Source organism: Mobula hypostoma, chromosome 3 (genome assembly GCF_963921235.1).
Source record: "Mobula hypostoma chromosome 3, sMobHyp1.1, whole genome shotgun sequence".
Classification (NCBI taxonomy): domain Eukaryota; kingdom Metazoa; phylum Chordata; class Chondrichthyes; order Myliobatiformes; family Myliobatidae; genus Mobula; species Mobula hypostoma.
The window spans coordinates 97396936-97409199 of NC_086099.1; the positions used below are offsets into that span (position 1 = coordinate 97396936).

A 12264-nucleotide genomic window follows, 5' to 3' on the forward strand; every position below is an offset into this window, starting at 1 on the left:
GATGGCCACAGGGGTACTCTGCACTGGCTCCTTCACTCCTTCCCCTTTCCTGACTGTCACTCACTTTCCTGTGACCTGCACCTTGGTTGTAACTACCTCTCTACATGTCCTATCACTCCTTCACCCTCCAAACGATTCAGAGTTCATCCAGTTCCAGCTCCAACTCCTTAACACAGATTGTTAGAAGCTGGCAGCTGGATGCACGTCTCACAGTTGTAGTCGTCAAGGAAACTGGAGGTCTCCCTGCCTTCCCACATCCCACAAGAGAAGCATTCCACTTCCCTGCCTGGCATTTCTACTGCCCTAACTAAGCAGATGCAAGGAAGGGAAGGAACAATAAATCTTAACCTCAGACAGGAGAAAATCTGCAGATGCTGTAAATTGAGCAACACACACAAAATGCAGGAGGAACTCAGCAGGCTAGGCAGCATCTATGGAAAAAAGTACAGTCGACGTTTCGGGCCAAGACCCTTCATCGTTCAGAAGGGTCTCGGCCCAAAATGCCAACCGTACCTTTTTTTTTCCTTCCATAGATGCTGTCTGGCCTGCTGAGTTCCTCTGGTATTTTGTGTGTGTGTTGATAAAACTTAAGCCTCGAAGAGCTAAAGCCTCAAGATCACCACTCTGACACTGTCAACTCAGACGATGGCCACTACTCTTACCCCTGCCTTCCTTTAATTTGCTGTTGCTGGTCAATCCCAAACGTGGATTGGTCACTGGCCAAAGCTCAATTATGCTGCCACGATCTGCCACTACCTTGTCATAAGTTGAAACAGATAAAGAAAGAATGGTAGCCATTTGGAATAGTAGGTTAAGTGAATGCATGGTAAACATATGGAACCTGATTAGCGAGGGGGCACAGAATTAGATAATGGGGGTGTTGCTGGGGTTTGTATAAAGAGGGGTGAGAGCACCTGGATTGATCAAAAGAAAGAATTTGAATATCCAAGGTTCACACTTCTGGGTTATAGATGACCAAGGCCGAACACAAGGTGTTATTCTTTGAGTTTATATTTGGCCTGACCCTGGCACTGGGGAAGGCTGAGGGCAAGAAGGTCAGAGTAGGAATGGGAAGGGAAGCTGAAATAGCGAGTGACTGGGGGCTCAAAATGGACTGCACAGAGACAGCGTAAGAGCTCTGCAAGGAATTTAAGTGCCTTGACTATTGAGTATTGGTGAAAGTCTAAGCCACAGAACTACATTTAGGAAGACTGGTGGTTTTAGGATAGTGTAGAAGGTAGTCATAGAAAGAGTGGACAGCCAGTGCCTTTCTCCGAGGATGGAAATGGCTAATATGAGGGGGTATAATTTTAAGGTGACTGGAGGAAAGTGTAGGTGTGGATGACAGAGGTAGGTTTGTTTGTTTCATATAGACACCGTGAGTGATGGGTGTATGGAATGCACTGCCCGGGTGGTGGTAGAGGGAGATACATGAGGGGCATTTAAGAGATTCTTAGATAGGCAAATGGATGAAAGAAAAATGGAGGGCTGTGTGGAAGGGAAGCATTAGAATGATCTTGGAGATGACTGAAAGGTTGGCACAATATTGTGCGTTGAAAAGTCTGTACTGTGCTGTACTGTTCTATGCCAAGTTTTGTGACAATGTCACCATAAATAGCCCAAGCTTGGATAGGCGTCTCTTGTTTCCATGATAAACTAAGTACAGGTTGCCCCCCCAGTTGCTTTCTAACAAAAAAAGACCATTTAAAGATTTGACTTTGGGGGCCCGAGCCATAACTTTTTACTGGAAACTACAACTCGTCCCTATATTCATTCTTTCATGTTCAGCATACATCTCACTAGATACTCTTCCTCAGAGCATACTCTTCTGTTCCTTAATGATGTGGTACAGCAACTCTAGGAATCCCAGATATCACCTATGGCAATGGACTAATGTGTTTCCCAGGTATTTTCTAGCTATTATTGTCAACAATTATCAAGATAATGATGGGAACGTGTGGATCATCAGCTGCACAATGTACAGATGAGTTTACCTACTTTTACCACTGACCTTTACAATAAGAACCCACCTACCCCCACTGGCTTGTATTTTGACTTTTATTCTTGTAGTTTACCAATATTTCAACAGAATCTCAGTTTACAAACTTAAAATTCCATTACCAATTTTTCACAGTTTGAATAATGTAACTTCATTTTGTAATCTTAATTTTCCTTTTTTTTAAAAAAAAGATATCACATCTTTTACAATACTTAAACAAGTTTAATGGTTATATTTCCAAAGGTAAATTGATAATGACATGCAAAATTTTCTTTTGCTGTGGCAGCCTGGATTATATCTTCATATCCTATGACTGGGTAAGAATAATTTTGTATAAAACATTAATTTAAAGTTATACTTACATCAAGACCTTTGCCTATGAATGTCAGCACTGCATCTAGACAAATAAGAGTCCCAGAACGACCAATCCCTGCACTGCAGTGGGCAATTAAGGGCCCAGAATTTTTGATGCACCTCAAGAAGGTGAGAAAGTCGACTAATTGTTCTGGTTGTTTTGGAGTCCCATGATCTGGCCAGGCAGTAAAGTTCAGATGAGTAATTAGTCGTGATTCGCCACTCTGTATAAATAAAAGAATTGTTACCAGACTTCAAATCACAAACCAATCATCATCTAGAAGCAATAATCAAATGGAAATGTGACTGCAGTGTTCCTTTGTACTTAAAACCCTGTTTTGTTATAGTTCCAATGATTTAAACCCATCAGATTCAGATAATATATTAAAAAAAGGTTTGGCAGCCTCCGTGTGGAGGCGCATGTACTGAAGTATGAGGGAGAAAATCAGCTGTTGAGGCCAATTGGCTTCAGTTCAGAAGAATTCAACAGCTGGCACCATGGGAACAATATAGCTAAAGGCAAGGAGCTAGCCATCTAATTTGCTGCAGCACTTTGTGCTACAGTGCACATTACCAATTATCAAGCTGTTCTGTGCTATTATAAAGAAACAAAACAGCATAGTGTATTATAAACACATGAGATGCTGAAAATCTAGAGACACACATACAAATCGCCGGAGGAACTCAGCAGGTAGGGCAGCATCTTTGGAAGTGAATAAACAATCGATGTTTCGGGCGGAAACCCTTCATCAGGACTGGTAAGGAAGGGGGGAGGATGCCAGAATAAGAAGGTGAGGGGATGGGAAAGAGCACAACTTAGATTATGATAGGTGAAGCCAGGTGGATAGGGGAAATGGGGGATGAAGTAAGAAGCTGTGAGGTGATAGGTAGAAAAGGTAAAAGGTTGGTGAAGAAGGAATCTGATAGGAGGGGTGAATGGACCATGGGAGAAAGGATGAGAAGCAGCACCAGAGTGAGATGATAGGCAGGTGAGAAGAGGTAAGGGGAGAAGAGTGGGCAATTGAAGAACAGGGGGAAAAATTACCAGAGGTTGGAGAAATCGATGTTCATGTCATCAGGCTGGAGGCTACCTAGGTGGAATATAAGGTGTTGCTTCTCCAACCTGAGAGTGGCTTCATTGTGGTAGAATAGGAGTCCGTGGGTCTAACATGTTGGAAAGGGAATGGAATAGTGTAAATACTACTTTGTGCCTACCCATACATCATTCATCTCAATTTTCCGAATAATAAATTCTTTCAGTAGTTCACTGCTCCGAAGGATTATCTTCATTCTGTTATTTATCATCATGGATTGGCCCTGAAGCTCCGGCCAGTATCTTTGACACTTGATTTTTGACCCTTCGACCTCTAGGGTCATCATGGCGATGACATTAGATTTCTGTTCCCAAACCATTTGCCAAAAGTCTGCCACTGTGTGAGTTAGTGGTCCTTGACATGCAATATATGTGCATTCTTTCTTATCCACAGGAATCCTTATAAAGCTGGCGTTAATGTATCCATGCTCTGCTCCAAGAGGGACCCGTGTGCCATCATCTATAGTTAAAATATAAATAATTGAACAATTTTAAAAATATTTCATATATAACTATCTAATCAATGTTAAGACAGAATTATGTGAATTATACAAAAAATCAAAGATTCAAAGTACATTTATAATCAAAGTGTAAATTATACAACCTTGAGATTCGTCTGCTTACAGGGAGCTGTCACAAAGCAAGAAACCCAAAAGAACCCAACTTAAAAAAAGACCAACACCCAAAAGAGCAAAAGAGAAAACACAAATCATGCAATAAATAGAGGCAAGCAACAGCATTCCGAATCAAATTGAGTTCATAAATATAAAAGTAACTATGTTTGATAAAATTATATGAAAAATTATGATGGTTATACATTGAATTCAGTCTTAAAATTGTTTTTATGATGAAATGATGAAGGGGACAAGGAAATAAAAATAGAAAATGCTGGAAACACTGAGCAGGTCAGGTGAACCCATGGAAAGGGAGAGCTTCAGATCAAGAAACCCTTTATTTCTTCTGAAGGTTCTGAAGAACTGCATTCAAAATTAGGAGATCCATTGTTACCAAAAGTTCAGATCTTAGATGAATGGTACAGTGTATTAGTCTTACAATGAATGTGTGTACTGAATCGGTTCTCGTTACAAAGATCTAGCTAGTCACCATTTCTTTACTCCTTTCCCATTTGTCTGGTCTTTTCTACACAGCAGAGCTCCCTGACAATCCCAGTGATGTTACTGCAGTAACATTTAAATGAACCCAGTCTTTTAAAAAAAAAGTAAATTAAAATTGTGAAACATCCAATAGTTCGGAAAATCTGCTGGACAGACATAACCAAAGTCCTAGACATGCCAGATCAATGATGTTTTACTACATTGGAGGCTGTGTGGGAATTTTGGACTGGTTAGCTTTTATTTAAGGTTGTCATGTTTATACATCTAACATCTTTGATCTATACTAAATGATTGTTATTTATGTACCAATCAAAGGATTACTCATTTTAAAATATAAAAAAATACTTTTTACTTACAAGGCAGTATATTTTTATATCGGTTCTTCCTCCGATTTTCTTTTGTTTGTCCAACTAAACATCCATCTAAAGGTTTCAGGTCCTGTAGATGCTATTGAAATATATCATTTAGATTAATAAAGTATAATATTCTTTTACACAACACTGTCTCATATCTGATTGAAAACTCTCCAGAGACGACGATTCCTTCATAGTAGACTTCCCAGCAAGGAGAAACACCTTCCTATTTGCAGATTAGATAGCCCTGCAGAATTCTGTATGTTTCAATGAGGACTCCTCTGATTCTTCTAATCTCTCCTCTAACAATAATCCTGCCATCACAGGATTGTACAATTTTCCAAGAGTCTCCACTTAAGACTTTATACACATTACAGTAAGGCATCATGCTCCTGTGTTCAAAACATCCTTGCAATGGGACACCATTTGCTTCCTTGAACGCTTCCTGCACTCTTGATGTCTTCCTTCAATATCTCCGGTCCCTTTGCCCTAATCTATCATCATTTTCTAGTGCTGGAGAATTTATACTTATTTACATTGCCCTGCATCTTCAATTGCCCACTCACTTAACTTACTGTCTTTTTTTTTAATATAATTTTCATTGAATTTTCAAAAAAACATGAAAAGATAGTATCTACCCTCCCCCCTCCCCTTAACCCTCCCCCCCCATATAAAGTCCTACCTAAAAAGAAAAGAAGGAAAAAAAAGAGAGCTGCCTGGGTATTGGAAGGTTTCCACATGCTCCATGGAATTCAAAATAAAATTGGTATACTTATTCGTTACTTTCTCCAAGGGACCAAGATCTTTATCGGAGCACTTAAATATGCCATCCTATCTTTTGTAAATAAGGGCGCCAAATATTCAAAAATGTTACATATTTATCTCTTAAATTATAAGTAATTTATTTTTTGTGGTGTAATATATAATTGGTGTAAAAAGTTATATTATACTAATCTAAGTCGAACATTTATTATATTTGTCATACTGTCAAGGCACAGTCTTGACCAATTTGTTTCATCAATATTAATATTCAGATCTGTTTCCCATTCTTGTTTTGACTTAAAAATTGCTACTTCCCGCTACAACAACACTACCCACCCAATCTCTCTTTAATTTCTGATGTTGTTTCTGTTAAATGCGTTTCCTGTAAAAAGGCTGAATCTATCTTCATTTTCTTAATATGTGTTAAGATTCTTTTTCTTTTCACTAGTCCATTAAGCCCATTAACATTAAAACTCAAAAAATTCAATAAATTAGTCATTATTTTTAACAAAGTTACTCCAATCTAAAACATTACTTAACTTCTCAACTCTCATAGTTCCTTGGGGAATCTCTTTGAACTTCACCATGTTGCTATGCGTTCCCCCCCCCCCAATCATCCAGGCAAAAAGAGAAAAAAAAGAGATAGATGAGATATAAAAAAAAGAAAAAACAAAATACCCCCCCACTAATGTTGTGAATGAAAGGATACACAACACTATCCCCCTCCATTTTGCGGGTCGTGGCTAGAGCCATGCTTGCACACATGATTAGCGTAGCAATTGATCAGTGCTTCTTCCAGCTCCCCCGTAACAAAAAAAATTATATATATATATAAAAAAATTAATGTTACTATTCCCAACTAGTATTCCTCAAACTTTAACCTTACTTCCCCTCCCTCATATAATTAGTAATATATTTATATATTCATCCGCCTTCAAAAATCCAACAAGTCCATTCTTTGACCCAGTCTTCTTCTTCAATCCATCTCGCTCCCCTGGTTTTGTTCTTGTACCTGGTGAATATTCAGAGAGTCTTGCATAAACTGCTCCGCTTTCCAGTAATCATCAAAAAATCTTTTTTCTCCACCAGTCAAAAAAATCTTCAAGGTTGCAGGGTAACGCAATACAAAATGATAACCGTGATCCCATAGGATTTTTTTCACTGGATTAAATTTCTTCCTTCTCTTCAAAAGTTCATAACTTATGTCAGGGTAGAAAAAAATTTTGTTCCCTTGAATCATCAATGGCCCTTTTCTATTCTTGGCAGCTTGGGCAGCTGCCTGTAGAATCCTTTCCTTGTCTTGAAATCTTAAGAATTTTATTTAAATTGCTCGTGGATATTGGTCATCTTGTGGTTTTGGTCATAGAGCTCTATGTGCCCGCTCAATTTCAATTAATCGGTCCTCCTCTTTCATTTGCAAAACTTCCGGGATCCATCTTTGAAAAAATTTTATTGGACTTCCTCCCTCCATACCTTCTTTAAGACCAACAATTTTAATATTATTACGTCTACTAAAATTTTCCAACGTCCACTTTCTCCAAGAGTCGATTTCTTTCCGTGTTCCAGACAAGCAGATCATTTTCTGTTTTTTCCACTCTATCATTAATATGCTCCATTTTTCTTTCCATCTCCTGAAGCTTCTTATCCATTTTATCCTGTCTTTTCATAGCTTTATTATAGCACATCTTCTTGACTCTAAGCTCTGCTCTTACTTTTCTTACTTCAGCCGTTAATTGCAATAAAGCCTCTCTAATGTCTCCATCATCTCCTTTAGTTCCAATCTCTTCCAGTTCTTCCTCCTCTTCATCTGTATTCTCTGCGGTATCCGATTCTGACTCTGAGCCACTTTCAGTTGCAGTGGCTGTCGGTTCTTGTAGTTTGAGTTGTATCGATTTGCGCATGCGCATTTGCGGCACCTTCTTTCGAGAGACCGCTACCGCCGCCATTGCTCCCTGTTCTACGGCGGAGATAGAACGCATCTCCTCCAAAAGAGATCTAACCTGAGTCCGAGGCTCCATCGCTGCAGTAGGCCCTTTTTTCTTCCCACCTCGCGGCGGCTTCGAACAACAGACTTCTTCTGTTGCGGTTTAGGAGGCATATCATAAAGTAGTCTTGCAAAGTTATAAATAGTTTTCGGAAAGTATTTATTAACTTTGTTTTGTTTAAACGGTACTTTGCTAATTTTTTACGGGAGAGCTGGATTTACACGTCTCAATCCCACGCTATCATGTGACCCCCCCACTTACTGTCTTAAAACCTCTTTATTTCTTCATAACTCACAATTCCACCCAGTTACATTTCATTGGCAAACGTAGAAGTATTACATTTAACCCCCTCACCCAGATCATGGGTACATATTGTAAATAGTCTTGCTCAAAGCACAGATCCTTGTGACCCTCTTCTTACCCCAGATTGCTACGCTGAACAGGGCACATTTATGGATCTGTTGGGAGGAACAAACTCATCATTCATTTCTTTGCATCTTGCCTGTCAACCAATTACCAATCCAAGTTAGTATAATGCCATAGAAGGGTACAGCACAGAAAAAGGCCCATTCAGCTCACGTAGTCTATCTTGAGCCATTTAAGCTGCCTACTCTCATGGACCTGCACCTGGACCATAGTACTCCATACCCCTACCATCTATGTACCCATTCAAACTTCTCTTCAACGTTGAAATCAAGCTCACATGCACCACTTGCACAGGCAGCTTAGTCCACACCGTCATGACCCTCTGAGTGAAGAAGTTTCCCCTCATGTTCCCTTAAACTTTTCACCTTTCAGCCTTAACCCATGACCTCTAGTTGTAGTCCCACCCAACATCAGTGGAAAAAGCTTGCTTGCATTTACCCTATCTATACCCCTCATAATTTTGTACATCTCTATTAAATCTCCTCTCAATCTTTTATACTCCAAGAAATAAAGTCCTAACCTATCCAATCTTTCCATCTCAGGTCCTCCAGACCCGGCAACATCCTAGTAAATTTTCTTTGCACTCTTTCAACCTTTTTACATCCTTCCTGTTGCTAGGTTACCAAGACTGCACGCAATACTCCATATTAGGGTCCACCAATGTTTTATACAACCTCAGCATAACATCCCATCTCCTATACGCAGTACTTGGACTGATGAAGGGCAATGTGCCAAAAGCTTTATGACCTTATCTTCCTTAATCCCACCTGCTTTGACATTGCACAGCAGCCTAATGAGATTTTAAAAGCAAACTTTTAAAAACTCAAATAAAGCACACCCATTAACTTTCTCCCAGTTACATTCTCAAAAATAAAAACACTCCAGAGAGCTTCTCAAATACAACTTCCTTTCATAAATCTAGGATTACTTTTCAAATCCCATCTATGTGTTCTGTTACTACATCCTTTATAATAGACTTCAGTACATACGTTTGAGAACATACCTCAAATTCTTGCATAGGAATCTTTTGTTCCAGCAACCCATGTAGTGTTTTAATGATCGCCTCCAGTTTAGAGCCTGTATATTGACTCTCGGGGGGGACCTTCACAACTGAAAGGGCAACTAGCTTCTTTCCCGTGACTGGACGTTCTTCTGTAGTATAACAAAGAAAAAAGTGATCAATTTATAAAGTAACATAATCACTGTGAACAAAGTACAGCAATACTGTGATTTAGATATTCTTATTGCTAAAAACTAAAATTCAATAGTTTCTGGTGCACTTCATAAGTTACAGAAATTAACATAATTAATTTTCTTATGAATTAAAGCTTGCTGCATTTAGTCAAATGCAATTACATACAGAAATACACATTAAGTTATATCCCATTCTGTAGCAATGCAGAGTATAATATTATTTCAGACCAGCTATGGGGTTGCTCTTAATATATTGATAGAAACCCTTAGGGATTTTCCTTCACTTTATCTGCCAGAGCAACCCCATAGCTTCTTTTAGTCCCCATGACCTTCCTCATGTATCATCACTACTTACACTTCTCAAACACCTAATTAGTTCTTTGCTGCCTATACCTGCTATGCAGCTCTGTCTTTTTCTTCTTAACCAGGGCCTCAAAATCACTTGAAAACCAAGATTCCCTAAACTTTTTAGCCTTGCCTTTTATTCTAACAGGAACTTACAAACTTTGTACTTTCAATATTTCGCTTTCGAAGGACTCCCACCTGTCGAGCGTCCCTTTGCTAGAGAACAAATTATCCCCATCTACACCTGCCAGTTTCTTTCTGGTGCCATCAAAATTGGCCTTACTTCATTTTCGAATCAGACCCATCCTTCTCCGTAATTATCTTGAAACTAATGGAATTATGATCACTTGATCCAAAGTGCTCTCCTACACATACTTCTGTCACCTGCCCAGTCTCATCCCCTGGTAGGATATCCAGTATCGCACTCTCTCTAGTTGGGACTTCTTTGTATTAAGAAACCTTTCCTGAACACATTTGATGAACTATCCCATCCTGTCCTTTTACAGCATGGGAGCCCCAGTCAATATGTGCAAAGTTACTATCACAACCTTATTTTCCTTCGAAATGCCTGCCTTCTCTCTACAAATTTGTTCCTCTAAATCCCGCTGACTATTGAGTTGTCTATAATGTAATCCCATTAATATGGTCATCTTTTATTTAATCCTCATCTCCACGTATGTAGCCTCAGTAGTCCTCCAATCTGTCTTGTTTGAGCACTGCTGTGATATTTTCCCTGACAAGTAGTGCAACTCCTCCCCCTTTAATACCTCCACTCCACCATGTCTAAAACAAAGAAATCCCGGAACACTGAAGCAGCCAGTCCTGCTTCTTCTGCAAGCAAGTCTCACTAATGGCTACAATATCATTTTTCAATGTGTTCTAAGCTCATCTGCCTTACCAACAAATCACCTTGTCACTCCTTTTTTTTTGTTGCTATACTTGTACGATTTGGATTGGGGCAGACTGTCTCTGCAGCTTGACATTAACAAATGATGCAGCGGTAGGTTGAACTAGACTGAGATGACCTGAATATGCCTGGACTGGTTCAATGATTTGTGGTTTGGTGTTTTATATTCTCTGTCTCTTGCTCTTTTTTTTTGCCGTTTGCACAATCTGTTTCTTTTTTTATTGTGCGTTAGGGGTTTGATACCTTCCTTTGAACTGGTTCCATGGTTATTCCTCTTTGCTTTGTGGCTGTCTGTGGGAAGGTGAATCTCAGGGTTGTATACTGCATACATACTTTGATAATAAACGGACTTTGAATTGAAATAGATGCAACTCAGAACATTAGTCACAACATGCCCAACCTTTCCGTTCCTGTCTATGAATATAGGTTTCCCCACAACCACTTCACTAGCTGTCCTGGCACTCTGGTTCCTTAGCACCCTGAAACTCTAGTTTAAATGCACCACCCACCACCCCCCACCCCAGAGCAGTGCCAGCAAACCTTCCTGCAAGGATATTTGTCCCCCGTCCCTTTTCACAGGTCACACCTTCCCTAGAACTGAACCTAATGATCCAAAAAAATTTGAAGCCCATCCTCCTGCACAATCAGTATTCTGAAATATAACATAGCTCATTAAAATAATAGTAGTTTACCTTCACATAAATGGGCCTGCTGAAGAGAATCAATTGGAGGTTCTTCACTGCCCCAGGTAATCTCATTCTCTCCTGTGTTATTCAGGCTGACTAACCTACAGGGTTTCAATAATCACACTGTTGTTATTGTCAGCAGAAGTCTATATTTAACAGGTCATAACATTATTGGATAACCATATTTTATCTTCCAGCAATACAAAACCAAATTGAAATCAATAATTGTTTGACAAACATATTTTCTTCAAATATGCAAGTGCATTTTGATATACATAGTTGACCATAAATTCGAGTTTGGAATTTCATTTTGCAGTCAAGGAAATTAAAATATTTGATTGGACTTTGTGTCAAGCAGGTGGAAACTCCAGGTCATTTAACAGCATAGCCCTCTTTATTGCTTGAATCATTTAACGTACATTACCTTTCTGAGGATATATCTTTAACAGAGGATTCCTGGACTATATCTTCTATATTTGTTGAAAAATGGCAGCAATACTTCCTTGCTGGCTGTAACATTAAAATAAATATTAAAATAAATTAACATTAAAGAGAAGCAAAATTAAAAAACACGATCAATAAATGTAATCCCACAAAAACAACTGCACTATTTTCTCAACATAGATAAACATTGATAATTATTGTTTGTAAGCACACAAGGCTCACCTGAGTAGATGAAACTGAACTATTGATCCAGGTTTTAAATGGGGATTGTAATATACCCATTGGCATGGCGATAAGTGGAGGGGTTGAGCATAGCTGATGGGAGAATGGTGAGGAATATGCAGCCACCAATAAGACATTGTACAATGCAGAGGAGCATTAATGAACAATAAACACAAGAGATTCGGTAGATGCTGGAAATCCAAAGCAACACACACACACACACACACAATGCTGGAGGAACTCAGCAGGTCAGGCAGCATTCTTGGAAATGAAGGAAGAGTTGACGTTTTGATTTGAAACCCTTCTTCAGGACTGAGAAGGAAGGAGGAAAGATGCCAGAATAAAAAGGTGGGGTGAGGAGGGGAAGGAGGATAGGTAG

General features: G+C 39.2%; 1 protein-coding gene across 3 annotated transcripts in view; it reads right to left on the reverse strand.

Moving 5' to 3' along the window:
• The window catches only part of ptpn13 (protein tyrosine phosphatase non-receptor type 13), a 262225-nt gene that overhangs the window by 7824 nt on the left and 242137 nt on the right, over positions 1-12264 (reverse strand). For all 3 annotated transcript variants that reach the window (XM_063043507.1, XM_063043508.1, XM_063043506.1), the window contains 6 exons: positions 11644-11729; positions 11226-11320; positions 9091-9239; positions 4918-5008; positions 3569-3906; positions 2362-2577 (listed from right to left, as the gene is read on the reverse strand). In XM_063043507.1, coding sequence (XP_062899577.1) covers positions 2362-2577; positions 3569-3906; positions 4918-5008; positions 9091-9239; positions 11226-11320; positions 11644-11729 — 975 coding nt within the window. The remainder of the gene's footprint in view (positions 1-2361; positions 2578-3568; positions 3907-4917; positions 5009-9090; positions 9240-11225; positions 11321-11643; positions 11730-12264) is intronic.